Here is a 20,793-nt window from a genome sequence, read left to right on the forward strand (position 1 = left end):
TTTATTTATTTTTTTCACTATAACGGTTTACAAATAGGCCCCGTGTATCAGTGATGCGCGGGTTGATCCAAAATGAGCGAGTGCCTGCGGTCAGCCGCGGTTACGAGTCATCCAAAAATATTTTTAATGATATTCGGGTCGCGGTCGGTCAGGTCGTTTGAAATAAAGATGCCAATTAAACCTTTGTAATTTATATAGTACTAGACACAATTTTCTATGAAATACATAGGTCTACACTTTATTCGCTGAATAACATGATGGATGACGCACAAGCTCAGTCTGCAGATAGAGATGAAAGTGGGAAATCCTTATTTGAATGTTGAGCGCGTTATTAAGAATCACTAGCGAGTGAGAATCACTGCGCATGCGTCGCGAGTGAGCGCTGTGTTTGTGTTTGAAGCTCTGTCGACTTGATTCATAAATCGTTGATTTTGTTCTTTACACTCATTTAGAAACGAGCATTTTCTATTTTTCCAGCGTGTGAACATATCTCCGATACTACTCTCTATAACAAACAATCGGATTGCTTTTGATATCGCTAGTTATATCCAACTTTCCGAACTTCCGTTACTATCTCTAACGATAGCCCGCTAGCATTGCACGCGTGGCCTCGCCTATCGACCGTCTTATTTACACTCGAATCACTGAAATCGCTCTGTTTGTGTTGGAGTTTCTGTTTGTGCTTGTGCTTCGAATCGCTTGTTTGTGTTTGAAGTTTGTGTCTGTGTTTCGAACCGCTTTGGTTGTGTTTGGAGTTTGTGTTTCGAATCGCTTGTTTGTGTTTGTGTTTCGAATCGCTTAACTGTTAGTTTGTGCTGTGTTTCAAATCGCTTTGTTGTGTTGTGTTTCGAATCGCTTAACTGTTAGTTTGTGTTTTGAATCGCTTTGTTTGTGTTTGTGTTTCGAATCGCTTAACTGTTAGTTTGTGTTGTGTTCGAATCGCTTTGTTTGTGTTTGTGTTTGTGTTTCGAATCGCTTAACTGTTAGTTTGTGTTGTGTTTCGAATCGCTTTGTTTGTGTTTGGAGTTGTGTTTGTGTTCGAATCGCTTTGTTTGTGTTTGGAGCTCCGTCGAATTGATTCATAAATCCTTGATTTTCTTCTTTACACATTTTTGTGTTTCGAATCACTTTGTTTGTGTTTGGAGATCCGTCGAATCTCCATTTCTCTATTTTTCTCTACTTTTCCAGCGTGTGAACATATCTCCGATACTACTCTCTATAAAAAACAATCGGATTGCTTTGATATCGCTGGTTATATCCAACTTTCCGAACTTCCGTTACTATCTCTAACGTTAGCCCGCTAGCATTGCACGCGTGGTCTCGCCTATCGACCGTCTTATTTACACTCGAATCACTGGAAGGATACGGGTTCTATCCATGATTTCAGTCCTAAATTAGTAGTGATATTGGTAGCATCACTGCTAATTTATTGTTCATCTGTCATAATGGCGAATACATCGGATGTGTGTCTACCTCTGAGTGCAGGTGAGGACACGTTTGAGCTGCATTCGGTGCGGTTGGAGCTGGAGTCCGTGGAGAAGCAGATCCGTGATCTGCTGGGGAGGCAGGCCGAGCTGCGAGACCGACGATCAGCGCTTGAAGCATCACGCGCCGATGCTCACAAGTCAGTGGTTAGTAACTTTTCGACTCCGGCCTCCTCTACTCCGTGTATTTCTCTGCACAGGACCCGAGCACCCCTGGTTTCGTTTACCCCGACACCGACACAGCACCATGGACCCTGGATGATGCCACAGCGGAAGACACGAGCCAGGACCAGAGCAAGGACCTCTCCGCCCCTCCCGGTCTTCGAGATCTCCACCCGGAACCGCTTCTCCCCTCTTCGCGAGACGGAACGCGACGACGCTGTGATCATCGGCAGTTCCATGGTCCGGCATGTCCGCGCTACCTCAGGTAAAGGTATGGTGCGCACTCACTGCTTTCCTGGTGCTCGTGTTCTCGATGTCGCTGCGCAGGTCCCCGAGATCCTGAACGGTGACGAGCGCGTCGGAGCTGTCGTGCTGCACGCGGGGGTGAACGACATCAGGCTGCGGCAGACGGAGGTTCTGAAGAGGGACTACAGGAGCCTGATCGAGACGGTACGCAGAACATCGCCTGAAGCAAAGATCGTCGTGTCTGGACCGCTTCCCACGTACCGACAAGGACAAGAAAGGTTCAGTAGATTGTTTGCACTAAATGAATGGTTGATGTCATGGTGTAATGAACAGAGACTGCTCTTTGTAAATAATTGGAATCTGTTTTGGGAGCGACCTAGGCTCTACCGTGCTGATGGCCTGCACCCCAGCAGAATCGGAGCGGCTGTTCTGTCGGACAACATCTCAAAGACGTTACACACCATATGACTAGTAAGTCAAAGTCCTAATCACATTCTTTGCTGTCCCAAATTAATTGATATAAGTACCAGTGTAGAACACTATATAGAAACTGTGTCTATTCCTCGTTTAGTGAGGCCAAACAATAAATCTACTGCAGGATCTAAGAAAAATCTAATTGTGATTAAACCAGAAAATCTCAATATTAGTGAACAAAAACAATTTCTAAAGCTAGGTCTTCTAAACATTAGATCGCTTACACCTAAGGCGGTTATTGTAAATGAAATGGTCACTGATAACAGCTTCGATGTACTCTGCCTTACTGAAACCTGGCTTAAACCAAATGATTATTTCGGTCTTAATGAGTCCACTCCACCAGGATACGGTTATAAGCATGAGCCCCGTCTGATTGGTCGTGGCGGCGGTGTTGCAACAATCTATAGAGATATTCTTAATGTTACTCAGAAAACAGGTCACAGGTTTAATTCGTTTGAAGTACTTGTGCTAAATGTTACGCTCCTAGATGTAAGAAAGAAATCCCTATTATCTCTAGCCTTGGCTACTGTATATAGACCGCCAGGGCCTTACGCTGATTTCCTAAAAGAGTTTGCAGATTTTCTCTTAGATCTATTGGTCAATGTCGATAAGGCAATAATTGTTGGAGATTTCAACATACACGTTGATAACACAAATGATGCGTTAGGGGCTGCGTTCACAGATTTATTAAACTCCTTTGGGGTCAAGCAAAACGTTAGTGGTCCCACTCATCGTCTTAATCATACTCTAGATTTAATTATATCATATGGAACCGATCCAACCGATATAGATATTATACCGCAAAGTGATGATGTCACTGATCATTACATGGTAACTAACTTGCATACTACGTACGGCTGAAATGTGCCATGTTGCGCCGCGTTATCGACCAGGCAGAACAATCCTTCCAACTACTATAGATAGATTCTTGAATAGCTTACCTGATCTATCTCCGCTCCTCAGTGAACCCAAACTAACAGATGAGCTAGAGGAAATGACTAGCAGTATGAGCACCATTTTCTCTAGTACATTAGAAACTGTTGCACCAATTAGATTAAAAAAGGTTAGAGAGAAAACTAAAGCACCATGGTACAACAGTGCTACGCATTGTATCAAGAGAGAAACTCGTAACTTAGAGCGCAAATGGAAACAAACTAACTTAGAGGTCTTTAGAATCGCGTGGAAAGACAGTATGTCACGTTATAAAAAGGCTCTAAAAGCAGCCAGGGCTGAGCATCTCCGCAAACTAATAGAAAATAACCAAAACAATCCAAGGTTTTTATTTAACACTGTGGCTAGATTAACAAATAAACAGACATCACCTGAACAAAATATTCCGTTACATCTTAATAGTAATGATTTCATGAATTTCTTCACTGAGAAAATAGAAAGCATCAGAAACACAATTGTAAATGTACAATCTTTGACAGCGTCTTATGATTCAGCCTCAATTATCACCCCTCAAGAACAACTACAGCACTTTACAACTATAGGACAGGAAGAGCTAAATAAACTTATCACTGCATCTAAACCAACAACATGTTTATTAGATCCAATACCCACTAAACTACTGAAAGAAGTGTTACCTGTAGTGGAAGAGCCTCTTCTCAATATTATTAACACGTCTCTATCTTTAGGACATGTTTCAAAAACATTCAAGCTGGCAGTTATAAAACCTCTTATTAAGAAACCACAATTAGATCCAAATAACCTAGCAAACTACAGACCCATTTCAAATCTTCCATTTATGTCTAAAATACTAGAAAAAGTTGTGTCTGCTCAACTGTGCTCTTTCTTGCAAGAAAACGATATCTATGAAAAATTTCAGTCAGGATTCAGGCCACATCATAGCACAGAAACTGCGCTGGTTAAAATTACAAATGATTTACTTTTAGCTTCTGACCAAGGCTGTATCTCAATACTAGTTTTACTCGATCTTAGTGCTGCGTTTGACACTATAGATCATAAAATACTCTTAGATCGACTTCAAAATTACACTGGTGTTCAAGGACAGGCATTAAGCTGGTTTAGATCTTACCTATCAGACCGTTACCATTTTGTCCATTTAAATGGGGAAAAAATCAAAGATAACGTCAGTAAATTATGGAGTGCCGCAAGGATCTGTGTTAGGCCCTCTGCTATTCTCAATTTATATGCTGCCACTTGGTAATATTATAAGAAAACATGGAATAAGTTTCCACTGTTATGCTGATGACACTCAATTACATATTTCATCACGACCAGATGATAACACTAAATTATCTGAAATGACAGAGTGTGTTAAAGATATAAAATATTGGATGACGTGTAATTTTCTTCTATTAAATTCAGATAAAACGGAGGTATTACTGATTGGTCCAAAAAACTGCCCACAAAACCTCTTACAATACAACCTTAATCTAGATGGACGTCCTGTTACTTTATCCTCTACAGTAAAAGACCTGGGTGTTATACTAGACCGCAATTTGTCTTTTGAAAATCATATTTCAAATGTCACAAGAACAGCCTTTTTCCACCTTAGAAACATTGCTAAGCTACGTAATATGCTATCAGTTTCTGATGCAGAAAAGTTAGTTCATGCATTCATGACCTCGAGACTAGATTACTGTAATGCTTTATTAGCTGGTGGTCCTGCATCCTCCGTAAACAAGCTACAGTTAGTCCAAAATGCAGCCGCTAGAGTTCTTACTAGGTCAAGAAAATATGATCATATAACACCAATTTTATCATCTCTACACTGGTTACCTATTAAGTTCCGTATCAACTACAAAGTATTGTTACTGACCTATAAAGCCCTAAATGGTTTAGCTCCTGTGTATTTAAGAGATCTTCTATCGCCATATAATCCATCGCGCTCTTTAAGATCGCTAAATTCGAGGCTTCTGGTCGTACCTAGGATATCTAAGTCCACTAAAGGAGGGAGGGCGTTTTCACATCTAGCTCCTAAACTCTGGAATAGCCTTCCTGATATTGTCCGAGGCTCAGACTCGCTCTCCCAGTTTAAAACTAGATTAAAGACGCATCTCTTTAGCCAAGCATTCACATGATGCATCTCATACCTTTTATACTACAGTTAAATCAGATCAAATGCATTCATATTATGAACAGCAGCTACGCTAATTATTTCCCATCTGCCTTTTTTGTTGTTATCTCGGGACGCCTGTCCCGAGATAACTCAAATAGAGTTCGTCAGCTCCAGTTATGTATCCAGCCTCTCATGGAGACTTCAGATGCCCCAACGCCTGTGATGAGACGACTCGACGCCTGTGAAGAGACGACCCAACGCCAGCAATATGTTATGCCCTAAATTTTATGATTAACTAACTGTATTTTGTGTGTATATTTTTGAAATGCATTTTCTGTAAAGCTGCTTTGAAACAATATGTATTGTGAAAAGCGCTATACAAATAAACTTGAATTGAATTGAATTGAATTAACTTTTGAATAAGAGCTGACGCGGGACAAAATGCCCGATTTCCCAAAACGTTGAACTGAGCAATGCCATTGTGCCATTTTAATAGGCTACTTTTAAACGCATATAGCTCAGTAATGTCAGTTTTATGTATTTGCTGAGAGGGGGCGGGGTTTTTGTTGGGAAATTCGGAGGAGAGACCAGAGACGCACACTTCGATTAGACTGGATAAACACATGCAGCATCTTAAGAAAATGAAACGAAATAAATGAATAAATCAAGCCTTTATTACAAAACACAGCATTCAGAAAAATGCGCACCCCTTATCCGTCTATGGCCCAATATGCGGGCCAGGAAGCGGGTCGGGTACAATATTTTTTTTCTTTTGTTTGCGGTCCGAGTTGCGGGCGGGTTAGTTTAAAACGTCGGTCAGGTGCGGGTTGTTTATACATTGACCCGCGCATCACTGCCGTGTATCATTCGTTCAATCGTTTTTTTCCCCAAATTAAAACCAAAAATGAAAAACGACTTGTTTTTGAGATTTGAGATTCTGAAAACGAGATCTAAATTTTTAAAGCAGGTGAACACAGAGTGTATTTTAAGCGGTTGCTGAATTGAACCTCCTGGGAGCGGGACGGAAAAAAACAGTCCCGCGCAGACCTCCTTAAACTTTAGGTGTACGTGTGTGTCCCGAATAAATAATAATTAAAAAAAAGGAATAAAGTTCAAAAGTTGGACTGTATTGGTACAGTCAATTTGTAATACAATGCTAAATCAGATATATGTACAATAAAATGTCCAACAATCGATTTAAATAGTACATGGGGTTTAATTTTTCGTTAATGAGATGTATCCGCGGCAGTTTCTCGTTGTGCTTAAATGGTCCAGTGGTAGAACTTTCGTCAAGTGTGTAAAAGGTTCTGGGTTCTAATCTGCAGTTGTATAGTTTTTTTTTTCTTCATTAAAACCGATTATGCTCATCAGTGGTTGTATATCAAGTAGTAGGGACACGTTTGTGTGCATTATATTTTGTGATTTCACCATAACGAATAGGCCTATTCCATGTAGCTGGCCCGCCATCTACTGGATAAAAACAATATTGGCCCGCGGCCAAAGTTACTTGCCGACCCCTGCCATAAAGGTCTACATTGCAGCCATCTCCCACTTTCATGCGTCAGTGGATGGTGCAAATATTGGCAAACAACCTTTGGTGTCTCAATTTCTTAAGGGTGCACAACGTTTACGCCCAGGGAGAGTAATGAGATCACCTGCTTGGGACCTTTCTATTGTCTTACACTCACTGGCCAAAGCACCTTTTGAACCTTTGGAGCAAGCCGATCTCAAGTTCTTGACATGGAAGACAGTCTTCCTCCTGGCGATATGTTCAGCCAAGAGAGTTGGTGAATTACACTCTTTATCAGTCAGTGAAGAATGCTTGAGATGGAAGGTGGCCAAACCCGTCATTCCTACCCAAGGTCCTTAAACCTAGTACAATAAATCAGGTAATTGAGCTTGATGCTTTCCATCCAGATCCCCTTTGTTCGGGTGCAGGGTAGGGCTGAACGATTTTGGAAAATAATCTAATTGCGATTATTTTTACCAATATTGCGATTGCGATTTAATATGCGATTATTTTTTAAGCTCTTTATTTATTATATTATTCAACAAACACAAGCAATAAATCATTGTAAAATATGGATGGGAATCTTTAGGCACCTCATGAGCTGATCAACTTTTTTTTATTTATGAATTAATCTTATTATTAAAACTTTAAATATTTATTTAATTACATATTATAAGTAGGCTACTTTAAAAAATAATTACACATTAAAAAACGAAATTAATACAGTTACATGTTAATAATTTTAAATAGGCTATATAAACGAATAGCTTCAAAACATAAAAGTTATCAATAACAAAGAGGGGAAAAAACATTACAAGCAATAAACAAAGAGTGCTTTCCGTATTTAAGAGTCTGAATGTTGTCCATTCAAGAGCTGTGATTAAGTGATTTTTCTTTCTCAGTTTAAATACGACAAGCTGCTTCACACTAATGCACAGATCTCTTTTGAAATATAAGATGTGGTTTGTCCTGTCTGTTTAATAACTTAAGACATAACTGACTGTTTATATTAATTTCGCGTCATAAACGCATTTTGAGATGCAAGTACACGTAGACAGAGTCGCTCACAGCCGCACGTGAGAGCGCTCTTCACAAAGCGGGCGTGAGTATTTGAAATTGAAAGCAGCTTCTGTCGATGGTTTTCATATTTGTATTTTAAATATATAAGCCAACTGCATTCCGAAAGACATATGATGCCTTTATAGAGCATTTGTAAGGAAAATACCGACGGGCGAGACCGCGCACTACTAGAGTAACATCAGGCAAAGCGCGCGTATTTCACAGCGCATATCTAGTGCCATATGATCTAGTAGTGCAATGAAGCCCGCGAATGTCCAATTCGCTTCAACTTTTCCGAACTGTATGAAAGACTATTTTTCGGAAGGTTCGTGTGTGTGTGTGTGTGTGACAGAGGAATTACCCCACTAACACAGAACGTTTAGGGAACGTTAGGGAACGTTAGTTTATGGTTCTCTAAAGGTTAGTTTGAACCAAACCAAAAACGAACGTTTAGGGAACGTTCCCTCAGGGTTATAACGTTCCCTAAACGTTAAGGGAACCAACCAACTAAAACGTTCTCCTGTGGTTGCACTGTACCTCCACACAACGTTCCCGTTTGGTTGTTTTTGGTTGTTTTTGGTAATGTTTATTTAAACAAGCTCCATTTAAGTTTTTGACGTAGCATATAAAAGGTTTGCAGTCAGTTGATTTAATTCACTCAAAAATGATTGGTCTTATGAAATCCAAGTAAAATAAACAGATTATCAAAAGAATATATTTAATTTTAGACTGATCAATTTAGCAAACAATACTTTTGTGCCTGATTTCGTTTTTTTAACTGTATTAGTTGAAAATACTTAAAACAAGAATCTATCAATTGAACGATTTTCACAAATAAGAAAATTCACTTCCAACAAAGTAGGTTTTTTTTTTTCAGTGTACAAATTCAACCGTTACACCCCCACGCCAGTAGGGGCAAGTGCCTCTGTTTTCAGGTGACCGATTGAAATCATGTCCTGTGTCCTGACTTCCGTGTTCTGCGATTTACACCAAAGTCCTTCTGGATACACAACTTGCATGGGAATCCGTCTTTCTTTCAGTGGTTTCGTGTAAATGGACGCTCAAGATAAATTGTTTGAGCACAGGTATGGAGCCCTTAACGTTATAGTGCTAGTTCGTTTTTTCGTCTCTTTAGAAATACACACGTTGCACCCACTGTTTGTGATTTTCACGTAGAATAATAATAGTTCGGTAAAATATTTTTAGAATACTTTTCTGCTATCACTGTTAGAATACATTCAGAACATGTTTAATTTATTCCTGTACCGTTGGCATTTTACACTCACTTATTTGCATGTATGCAAAGCAAGGCCTCTGATTAGGTGGCAATGTCGTCAATGCGTCTCTATCCAGTAATTTTCAAACATTCCAATGCTTTGTTAAATGTGCTAACGTTATAGCATTGTGTGTCTGATCGCTCCTCTATCAGTTTTAGAAACTGGTCAGACAATAACAGCTATAGTCTACATAATCCTACAGTGAAATTAAAAAAGCCATTTCACTACATGCTAATCTTGAGTAATATCATTTTCTCCTTTTTTCCGTCCGTTCGCATTTCTGTGTTTCTATGCATGTAGACTAGAGCATCATTGTGGTACGTGTATGTTTTTACGTATGTTTGCCTGAACCATGTTTGTACAACTAAACGTAGCACAATTTGTGTGTATATATTATAAAATAATCTGTATAGTGGATGTAATGCTCGAACCATGATGCAGTATCTGTCTGCTTACTCGAGCACATACGGATGTGTAATGTCACACACTGTAGCATTATACTTTTACGTTTAAACAGTGCATTAAAAAAACAAACTCCATATCTAATGTTTAAGAAAGAAATAACAAATATTCGTGGTCGGGGATAGCAACACTCCATTTTAGTTTAAAATTACCCTCTAAAATGCTGATTGGCCAGGTTTGCTGACGTCAAGGCATGTGACGCAACACGAACGTTCCTGATTGGCTGGAGGAAATGGATAAGTCTATGTAGAACTCAGTAGACCGTTCACTATCAGGAAGTCTTGGAAAAACAACCAACAACGACCAACAACAGCAACCATTGAGCTTCACATTCTCAAAAAGTAAGTGAAATACGTTACAGTTTCATGGTTGTAATGCAAGGGTTTGGGGTTTAACTTTAAGCCGTCTAGAAAATCTGGCTGTGTACAGGTGACTTATTGGTGCTATACTATATATAAATAAATACGTTTTCTCTGTATGGAAATACTGCTTTGTTCGGCTACTGTCTCACAAAAACTTTGTTCTCTTAATGTAGATTCCTATGACAAAGCCATGAAAAAATGTCGGCGACTGATGGACACTTCCAGCATTGAGACGGAAGACGATGCGAGTGTCCACAAAAGGCAGTGTAAACGCCCAAGGAGGTTCATGACGGATTCTTCAAGTGATGGTAAAACCTTAAGTACAGACATTATTTACAAAATTAACATTTTCTTTTAGCAATCTGTACAAATTTTTTGGTCTTTTATTTCAGATGAATCTGTTCCACAAATGAGAGAGTGTGAGAACGGAGTGTGTGTCTGGAAGCCCTGTCCGTAAGTTAACATTTAAGAAACCTGAGTCATATTTCCTACCATGGAACTACTGACATTCAACCTAGTGCATATCATGTGACTATTCTGATGTGTTTGTCTCTTCCTGCCTGTTTCCAGGTCCGCAGCTGCCTCCACCACCTGCATGTAAGTTTTTTTTTCTTCCTCCTCCATTTGCAAGAAACCTACCATAAATGAAGTGACCAATATTCATATCTACTTTCTTTTTAGATGAGTCAACACCACACAGAAAACCAGCCGGTCGCCCAGAATTGGATGGGTCTATTATGACGTAAGCTGAGGGTACAGTGGCTTTGCATTTTCCATTTCCAATTAAATACTATTTCATGACAAGGAACTTGAGAGTAACTTGACTTTTTTGTTGTTGTAAACAGCAGAACTCATCACACAGAGGGAGGTGAGACATCACACAGAGGGAGGTGGCTCAGCCATGGAGACGGAAATGAGAGGTAAGAAGACTCACTTAAAGGAACACACCGACTTTTTGGGACTTTAGCTTATTCACAGTATCCCCCAGAGTTAGATAAGTCCATACATACCCTCTTCATCTCTGTGCGTGCCGTAACTCTGTCTGACGCACCCACCACTAGCCTAGCTTAGCACAAATACTGGATGTAAATAGTTCCAGCTAGCATACTGCTCCCTATAAGTGACAAATAATGGCAACATTTTCCTATTTACATGTTGTGATTTGTATAGTCACAGCGTGTACAAATAACAAGGTCACATGTGAGACAGCCATCTTCTAATCATATACATACTCTGAACTATATTCTCAGAAGGCCGAAGCACTGCTACTTCTGCGGAGTGATTTACTCCAACTCTGAGCGAACTCTCTGCTCCTCACCACGGGGGTTCTCAGGGGCTACAAGCAAATCACGCCCCAGAAGTAGCAGTGCTTCGCCTTCTGAGAATATAGACTTATCTAACTCTGGGGGATACGGTGAATAAGCTAAAGTCCCAAAAAGTCGGCGTGTTCCTTAAGTTGTTCACATATTCAAGTAATGTATAACAACTAAAACTAACATAATTAATTTTTCCATAGCCATGTGGACATCCATTACCCGTATGGCACAGCGAATGGAAAAGATGGAGCAGAGGCTGGATGAGGTGCTCATGCTCTTAAGGAGCTCCCAGTCCCAGTCACATCCCTCTGCTCCTGTCGATGATATGTTGCTGTCGCCCTGCTCGACAGTCACAGAGCTGGAGGAGTTTGACAGGAGTCTCGGTCAACAGGAGAGGAGGGGAAAAAATGGTAATTAAGTTGCCATAGTCCTGCCCTAAGATTAACACTATATAATTGCATAACTTCAAATATCATTATAACTGAACTGACGGCTCTTACAAAATGAGATTGTACAAGCTCTCCACTTTGTTCTACATGTATAATTTGTATTTCTATGTTTTACAGCAACTTTTCCTGACAACTCTTGGAGGTTCGACCAGAGGTACTGCCATCCGTCGCATGCTACGGCGAGTGGCAACTATTGACGTCCATCAAACAGTTTAGTCTGCGGGGCAGAAAGGCAAAGAAGGCCTTCCAGGACCTGACAATCTGCAGGGTTATAACAGGCAGGTGTTATTTTATTGTTCACATCAGTATTATGCTTAGCTTGGAGGTTTTAATTTGACTTGTAACTTTACTTCATTTTGACTTTACTCTAGCGGCCTTCCAGAAAAACTTCCCGGCGGTGACTGCAGCAGAGACGGAGGACTTGATTGGGCAAGTGCTGAAGTTTGCCCCACACAGACGGTAAATTAGAATACTTCTATGTGATGTTCATAATTATCAAAGGAATGGGAAAACTATCAATATTTGTCATAATAAAAAAAACAGGGTTGTTAGTAAGGCAATTTGTCTTGCGTTTGTCAACGTGTTCATTCTCAGTATGACATATCAAACTTTTGTTTATTTTTTAGGCCAGCTGAGAAGGACTGAGAAGGGCTGAGAAGGGCTGATCGGTCAAGACAATGGAGCTCTTTTTTTATTTATTTTTTATTAAACAATTGTATTTTTGCCACTTTGGCCATTCACTTTATTGTCCCTTTTCAATGTGAAATTTGTCTTGGACTCAAAGCTGCATTTATACACAACATATATACATACACACAACAACATATGCACAACAACAAATGCACATTACATTATCATTCCAATATGCATCTTGCACACTACATTTGCACTCTTCATCACACTCTTTGTACTTAAATTTCTGTTTTATTTGTATAGTTGTAAAACTGATTCTATTCTTGTATTTTTTTTAGGCCTTTTATATTTTTGGTATTTTGTAATTTTATATTGTCTATATTAAAGTTTTAAATCCCATCAAGTTTGCCTGTTCATTCATTCCTGCTAACATAGAAATTAATTTCTGCTTGTATAATAATTAATTCCTGCTTATGCACAGACAGTTTAAAGTAATAATAAAATTGGTACCATTGTTAGATTTTTAAAGGTTAGTGGAATGTAAAAAATAACCTTAGGGGAACGTTCTAGGAACGTTACCTAAAGGTTGCAATGTTAGGGGAACGTTCTAGGAACGTTACCTAAAGGTTGCAACGTTAGGGGAACGTTCTAGGAACGTTCCCTAAAGGTTACAACGTTAGGGGAACGTTCTAGGAACATTCCCTAAAGGTTGCAACGTTAGGGGAACGTTCTAGGAACGTTCCCTAAAGGTTGCAATGTAACCAAAAACGAACGTTCCCGGAACGTTAAGAAAACTTTCCATGGGAACCAAAACCTAACCTTAAGGGAACGTTCCGCAACCAAAAACGAACGTTCCCGCAACCAAAAACGAACGTTCCCAGAACGTTCTGGGAACCATAAATTGTTACCTGGGTAGAAGCAAGCAGGATACGGTTGTGTATAAAGCACACGCAGCGTCATCACGCATATGTGTTTAACACTAAGCTCAGACTCGATTCTGAAATGATCTGAATCCATACAGAATCGTTGAAGAGAATCTATAACACAATCACATAAATTAAACAAACTGTTCTTTCCTGTAGCCTATGCCAGGCCTATGCGTAGCGTGCCAAGTTGATGCTTCATCTGCAGTGCAGATTGCTTTACTGTCGCGTGTCACGTGACCAGAGAGTAATCGCAGCTTTTGCGATTACAAAATCGCGTTTCATCATATCGCGATATTATCGCAAATGAAATTAATCGTTCAGCCCTAGTGCAGGGTTAGATAATTCTTCTCTATGTCCTATTAGAGCATTACACACATACATTGAGCAGTCACACATGCAACTATTCATATGCTTTGACAATAAGTGTGCAGGCAAACCTGTGTCTAAGCAACGATTGTCTCATTGGATAGTGGATACAATTTCACAAGCTTATGGGTGATTCTTTAATTGGAGATACATTTGAAGTCCGAAGCCATTTATTTTTAACAGCTTTACCAAAATTTTACTCCAAAAACACATTTTATTTTATTTTTATGTTTTTTAAGAGTCACAAAATGTTAGAATGTAAAACTAGAAAATGTTTTATTTTAAAAGCTATTTAATGATGCTGAAAGTCATGATATCATACTGTCCTTAGTGGGTGGTACTTTTTTCAAACAAGGGTAACATATGCATTAAACATGTTTTAAATTACAAATTTCAGGTTGGGGTTTTAATTATTTTGTTTATAAATTATTATTGGTGACAGTTTCCAAATTATGCTAAATTAATTTGTTTAAAAGTAACTTTTATTGTTGAAAAATACCAATCCATAAATCCTGTGTCAATTCTGTTACTACATGTTATTGTCTCTTTAAATTATGCTTATCTGTCACATCAGTATCCTAAGCAACGCAAGATGATGTCACTTCCCTTTTGGTATTAAACTCTGAAGAACTAGGAGGTATGTGTTTTGTTCTCTCTGAAGCCATGTAATCTTACAGGCACTTGCACCAAGAGTTCTTATATAACATGTCAAAACTGTTTCAACAATCTCATAGGGAAAGCAAAGTTCAAAGATATTAACAAAAGGAGGTATTAAAAGTTTTTAAAATCATCTTTAGTATCAGGACATGTGCTCTTAGCCTTTATGCTAGCATGTGGTGTTATTAGCAAAAAATGCTAAAAATGTCAATTCTGTTACTGTCAATTCTGTTACCAAGGTACGGTAACAGAATTGACCAATGCCTTGGTTTTCACACTGCCCCTGCCTTGGTTACAATCACACAATGATGCAAACACACACAAAAATGCATAATGTGTGTTTATAGCCACACACACACACACACACACACACACACACTGATCAATTGGGTTATTCTACCATGATCAGAGGATTTCAACACACACACACACACACATGCACCATCCACCCAAGCATGTGTGGTTATTTGTCATGCTACCGTACAATAATATAATAATAATAATGTAATACAATGTAAAAATGTGTGCCTCAGACATGCCACTCTCTGCTGCGGAGAAACAGAGTAGATATCGAGCGAGACGTGATGCTACCCCAGAGAGAAGAGAGGAGAACTTAAAAAAGGATAGGGAAAGATGGAGGCACAAGAAAGAAATGGGAAGAGTCAGATTGGTTGCAGACTTAACACCAAGAGAGAGGAGGAGACAGCAGAAATACTGGAGGAATGCTTAGGCTGCCAGTCGAGCCAGGCGAGAGCAGTGTAGAGACCTTACAACTTCAGAGAATTCTGATCAGTCACAGTCATCCCAGGGTCCACATCAGAAAAATAAATGGAGGTTGGTGGTTGATGTGCAATGAAAGTTAATGGAGTATGTTTTGTATTTGGAATGCACAGAGTTTAGTATATTGGATAATTTAAATTTACTTTTGATCAGAGAACATTATTCTTATGTAATTTGCTGATACACAATCAACTATTTGAGAAATTATTCAATTGGGTCAAAGGCTTTTCATATAATTTCAGGCAGAGGTCAGGACAGAGGAGAGCAAAGCGCAGGACCTCAAAAGTGTACAGAGAGATAAAGAAGTTACAACAGGCACTGACAACACAGAAGAGGAAGACTGACATGTACCGCAAACGTTGTGAGAGACTGAAAGTAGATGGGCATTCTCCTAAAAGTATAACCAAGAAGTTAGTTGGTAGACGCCATGTGTCAGAGAATGTCAGAAAAACCCTTACCTACCACCATGCTCTTGTGCGTACAATTAAAGAAAATTATCATGGAACCACATCAGGCAAATAATTTCACAAATTGTGTCTGGCAGAATGATCAGAAAATACAGATTCCAGGCCAAGGTTCAGGAAACACTAGGATTGTCAAGAAAGAGGTTCAACCAAAGCAAGACCAACAATGACAAACTGGCTTTCCAACGAAAAAAATATGCATCTAAGAGGATTAGGTTGCAAGATAGAGTATGTGCGTTCTACAACAGGGATGATGTCAGTCGCTTGACAGCTGGAAAAAGTCAGACAGTTACTAAAATGAAAGAAAAAAAGCAAAAGCGCTTCCTATGTGATAATGTAAGAAATTTACACAAGCGTTTCTTAATCGAAAATCCTGCAACAGAAATATCCTACTCCCTGTTTTGCCGCATGAAGCCATTCTCGGTGGTAACTCCTACCAACACAGACAGGGAGACATGCTTATGCAAAGTTCATGAGAACATAAAATTCCTTGTAGAAAAGTTGCGTCATCATAAAGTGATTGACAGCATCAACTTGGAATCAATTGTGGAGGCAACCTGCTGTAGCATTGAGAAAAAAGAATGCATGTATGGAGATTGTGATGCCTGTAAAAATAAGGAGATCCAAGCAATGGCTGACTATGACCCTGAGGCTTTGGTGTCATACCCACAGTGGACAACTGAAATGGTAGAAAGGAGAAGGAAATCAAAAGATCAAATGCCAGAAAAACTGCCTGTTAGGGTCACTATAAAAAAGGTGTGTGAAACTACATTGGAAGTGTTGCTTGACTTGTTTGCTAACCAGCTCACATTCTTTAAAAAGCACCTTTTTACAATGAGGAGTCAGTCCCGGCACTATAATGAGCTAAGGCAAGGGATGAAGTCACACGAGTGCCTAATTCATGTAGATTTCTCAGAGAATTACGCCTGCAAATATGCAGCTGAGATCCAATCAGTGCATTTTGCTTCCTCCCAGGTGCAGGCAACACTCCACACGGGAGTGCTTTACTTTGGAGGGGTTGAAGACCATATGTGCTTCTGCACCATTTCACCCTCAAAGGAGAAGGGTCCCGCTGCTATATGGGCCCACCTCTCTCCCATCTTAGATCACCTGAAGCAACACCATCCGACAGTGTCGGTGCTCCATTTTTTCAGTGATGGTCCTTGCACCCAGTACCGCCAAAAGGGTAATTTCTTTCTTTTGAGCCAAAAAATTTACCAACTTGGTTTCATAGCTGGAACATGGAGTTTTTTTGAGGCCAGTCATGGCAAGGGGGCACCAGATGGTGTTGGAGGATCACTGAAACGTAGAGCGGACGCATTAGCTAACAGTGGGAAAGATGTGCCAAATGCACAAAAACTTTTTCAAGCATTGGTGGATGCACCATCATCAGTGAAGCTGTTCTACATTGAAGAACATGCCATTAACATCGCAATGGAGGTGATGCCAAAGTCACTTCCTGTCGTACCCTTCACCATGAAAATCCACCAAGTGGTCACGGTATTCCCATATCAGCTAATTTATCGGGATGTGAGTTGCTCCTGTTCCACTCAGCAAAAGTTGGTGTGCCAGTGCCACCAAACAAAGACATTCACGTTCCCTGCTGATCCTCTCACATTAAATGGTAAGCAGAGAGTTGGACAAGAGAGAGCTGTTGGAGAAGAGAGAGCCGTTGGAGAAGAGAGAGCCGTTGGAGAAGAGAGACCCGTTGGAGAAGAGAGAGCCGTTGGAGAAGAGAGAGCCGTTGGAGAAGAGAGAGCCGTTGGAGAAGAGAGAGCCGTTGGAGAAGAGAGAGCCGTTGGAGAAGAGAGAGCCGTTGGAGAAGAGAGACCCGTTGGAGAAGAGAGAGCCGTTGGAGAAGAGAGAGCCGTTGGAGAAGAGAGAGCCGTTGGAGAAGAGAGAGCCGTTGGAGAAGAGAGAGCCGTTGGAGTAGAGAGAGCCGTTGGAGAAGAGAGAGCCGTTGGAGAAGAGAGAGCCGTTGGAGAAGAGAGAGCCGTTGGAGAAGAGAGAGCCGTTGGAGAAGAGAGACCCGTTGGAGAAGAGAGAGCCGTTGGAGAAGAGAGAGCCGTTGGAGAAGAGAGAGCCGTTGGAGAAGAGAGAGCCGTTGGAGAAGAGAGAGCCGTTGGAGAAGAGAGAGCCGTTGGAGTAGAGAGAGCCGTTGGAGAAGAGAGAGCCGTTGGAGAAGAGAGACCCGTTGGAGAAGAGAGAGCCGTTGGAGAAGAGAGAGCCGTTGGAGAAGAGAGAGCCGTTGAAGAGAGAGATGAAGACCAACAGACAGACATACACTGGGAGAGCCAGGATGTGGTTGGACAATGGTGTGTCCTCACATATGACCATGATATCTATCCTGGTACCATCCTGGAGGTCAATGAGACTCATGTGAGGGTCAAGTGCATGCACCAAATAGGAAAAAATAGATTCTTTTGGCCTGGTCGTGAAGATGTTCATTGGTACCCACATGAGGACATCCTCAGATTAATTCCACCCCCGACCCGACCAAGGTTGCGACACGGCATGTAGAGATCCAGAGGGATATCTGGTCGAGTATTTCTCAATAACTCAGCAGTTATTTTCTTGTTATAGGCATGTTCTGGTTGGTTTGGGTCAATTCTGTTACCCCCGTCAATTCTGTTGCCAGATGTGTCAATTCTGTTTTTAGTCTTTCATCTTGAATATTAATGAGATTATACATTGAAATATCAAACTACTTAATATTGTTATTTGTATATTGTGCAAGAGTAAGATATATGTTATAGTTTTATCTCTACCCTGTAATGTTCAAGTAATTTGATAAAAAAAACAAGTGCATCCTTTGGATAATCCACTATTGCCTGGGGGTGAATCTAATTTTGAAGTTGTATAAATATAACATTTAATATCTGTTTTAAAGGCCTGAATAAAAGGACTAAATGACAAATGAAACTAAAAAGATTTATCATTTTTTGATGTACTGTTACTTCTATATATTTGGTTGTTCGTCCGTAACAGAATTGACGAGAAAAACTATGAACAGGTGATATTTTGATAAAATAGAGAAAATAATAAACAATCTGTATTTGTATAGCACTGAATATATCAACTTTAAAGTGTTTTCAAGGTAATTCTTAAACAATGGTTCTGTATGACAACCTTTAAAAAAAAAAAAATTTGAAATGCAAAATGTATCTCCAATTATAGAATCACCCTTATGTCAACCAAAATCTACCTATCCCTGGTGATCTGGTGGCTCACTCTACCAGGAGCATGGCTACTTCCTGGGCGGCACTCAAGGGGGTAGCACTCTCAGACATCTGTGCGGCAGCCTCTTGGAGCAACCCATGCACGTTCACTAGATTTTATAGGATTAATGTGGCAAATCCGAATTCTTTGGGGTCTGCTGTTTTATCTGTGACTAAATAGACAGGGCAGGGAAAAGATACAAATCCCTCGTGACCCTGGTGGTATAAGTCATCCAAGGTAAGACCGTGGTGACGGTCTGAGTGAGGTCGAAATAGATCGTAAGTTATGACCATAACTATGGATCTATGAGACCGAACGATGACCGTCACCATCCCTTGTCACTCGGGACGAACTGGGGCGTTCCAGGCAAGAGGAAGTGGTTGGTTCACCTGGATGTTATATAGCCAACCCCTAAGGTCAGTCACCTGACATTGTTGATATTAGGTCTCGAGGATAGGCGGAAGAATGGCATCATTCAAGGTAAGACCGTGGTGACGGTCATCGTTCGGTCTCATAGATCCATAGTTATGGTCATAACTTACGATATGGTAGCCTATTGTATTATTGTCCCAAACGATTTACCAAAAAGTGGCCCAATTTAGTTGATATCATATTTTAGTTATATCATTAAAATTTTATAAAGTTGTTGTAATAAAAAAGGGATTAGGCCTATATTGAATTTGAGTTGTTATTTTTAACCTTTAATAATACCAGCTGACAGGGCTCTCTGTAGTCTATGTGTCAGGAAGCATACAACAGATCCAGTAGCGAGTCGTAATGAAGGTTTATTGTAAACAGTCAAATAGAACAAACAGAATTGCTGGAAAATAACGGCCACCAAGCAGGTCCTAGGAGACACGAGAACTGTAGAATCCAAGCAGGGCAGACGAGAAATATGATGTGCCGTGATAATCCTCAAACACAGACCAGGCAGAAACGAAACCAGGAGATCCGTGCAAACCGAGAGCAGGACCAGAACTGCACAGAACAGGAGCAGCCAACCAAACGATCTGACACTGAACATGACTAACACAGCCCTACATATAGCAGGACTAATAAACGAGACACACCTGTGACTGATCTGATCGCTCGTCAGCGCAGTACACACAGAATGAGCAAGCAAACCCGCGAACCGTGACACTATGTTTACAGCATTAGGTGAGATTTTCTTTCTTGAGAAAAATTAACATCTACTGTACCTAATATGTATCCAAATTGAATCAAGATCGGAATAAAACCACAAGAATTGAATTTGTAAAATTTGTATCAAGCAATAATAAAAGCAGTAGCCTACACCAATTATTGCACCGTGCTGTCACTTAACTTAATAAAATTATGTGTATTATTCCCATGTTTCACTGCTTTAGTCAGACTTGATGACTGCAGCGCGACAGTTCTCAATAAAGAATCCACGAGTCTCTGATCTTCACTTGAGTTTCCTACTGCTGTAACTGGATTTTGTAGGAATTTTATTGTTGTTTCTAATAAACTGGTTATTGAATCTTGTATCTAGAAACTGAACACCATTCACTCTTAATAAGGGTAGATGAGAAGTAACAACTGAATATGAAATATCATATTTTCAGAAAATTTAAGAAACTGAACAGGTTTTAATCAGTGAACATTATTCCTTTTATACTGCAAAAATATTTAAAACAAAATAATATTTAATATATATTTATTTTAATTATATATATGTGTGTGTGTGTATATTTATATTAAATATATATATATATATATATTGATATACTCTTAGAGAAACTAATAGGAATAATATGGATATGTGATACAGTTTTAATTAATAGGCTAAAATACAATATTTAGATTTCCTTGAAACCACATATTTAATTTTCATCAAAAAATACTTAATGAGTTTGAAATATTTAAAAGTTTTTTCCCAGCCTTTGTTAAATGATGAACAA

At 39.8% G+C, this 20,793-nt stretch overlaps 2 protein-coding genes across 10 annotated transcripts; both read left to right on the forward strand.

Annotated features, from left to right (window-relative positions):
• The first annotated feature begins 916 nt into the window (after positions 1 to 916).
• On the forward strand, positions 917 to 5,964 carry LOC307004370 (uncharacterized protein). Of its 4 annotated transcripts, none has more exons than XM_079623516.1 (2): positions 917 to 2,170; positions 5,550 to 5,964. In XM_079623516.1, the coding sequence occupies exons 1-2, from the start codon at positions 1,446 to 1,448 to the stop codon at positions 5,671 to 5,673; spliced, it is 849 nt and encodes a 282-aa protein (XP_079479642.1). In that variant the 5' UTR covers positions 917 to 1,445; the 3' UTR covers positions 5,674 to 5,964. The 4 variants fall into 4 exon arrangements, with proteins under 4 accessions (XP_079479642.1, XP_079479640.1, XP_079479641.1 ...); XM_079623514.1 differs by having other exon boundaries at positions 925 to 2,363; positions 5,537 to 5,964; XM_079623515.1 differs by having other exon boundaries at positions 925 to 2,363; positions 5,578 to 5,964.
• Positions 5,965 to 8,873: 2,909 nt separating this feature from the next.
• On the forward strand, positions 8,874 to 12,852 carry LOC307004878 (uncharacterized protein). Of its 6 annotated transcripts, none has more exons than XR_013799160.1 (11): positions 8,874 to 9,045; positions 9,875 to 10,040; positions 10,235 to 10,369; positions 10,454 to 10,514; positions 10,632 to 10,658; positions 10,743 to 10,814; positions 10,910 to 10,981; positions 11,578 to 11,787; positions 11,944 to 12,104; positions 12,198 to 12,285; positions 12,453 to 12,852. XR_013799160.1 is itself a non-coding variant. In XM_079624441.1 (9 exons), the coding sequence occupies exons 7-9, from the start codon at positions 10,963 to 10,965 to the stop codon at positions 12,021 to 12,023; spliced, it is 309 nt and encodes a 102-aa protein (XP_079480567.1). In that variant the 5' UTR covers positions 8,876 to 9,045; positions 9,875 to 10,040; positions 10,235 to 10,369; positions 10,454 to 10,514; positions 10,632 to 10,658; positions 10,743 to 10,803; positions 10,907 to 10,962; the 3' UTR covers positions 12,024 to 12,444. The 6 variants fall into 6 exon arrangements, 1 of the variants encoding a protein (XP_079480567.1); XR_013799163.1 differs by having other exon boundaries at positions 8,875 to 9,045; positions 10,907 to 10,981; XR_013799164.1 differs by having other exon boundaries at positions 8,876 to 9,045; positions 10,743 to 10,803; positions 10,907 to 10,981.
• The last annotated feature ends 7,941 nt before the right edge of the window (positions 12,853 to 20,793 follow it).

Source organism: Phoxinus phoxinus, assembly GCF_949152265.1.
Source record: "Phoxinus phoxinus genome assembly, chromosome: 9".
NCBI classification, from domain to species: Eukaryota; Metazoa; Chordata; class Actinopteri; order Cypriniformes; family Leuciscidae; genus Phoxinus; species Phoxinus phoxinus.

Coding starts and splice junctions, on each gene's coding strand:
- LOC307004370 (XM_079623514.1), top strand. CDS start 1,446: ATGGCGAATACATCGGATGTGTGTCTACCTCTGAGTGCAGGTGAGGAC.
- LOC307004878 (XM_079624441.1), top strand. Junction 11,788..11,943: donor GGAGAGGAGGGGAAAAAATG/GTAATTAAGTTG, acceptor TATGTTTTACAG/CAACTTTTCCTGACAACTCT.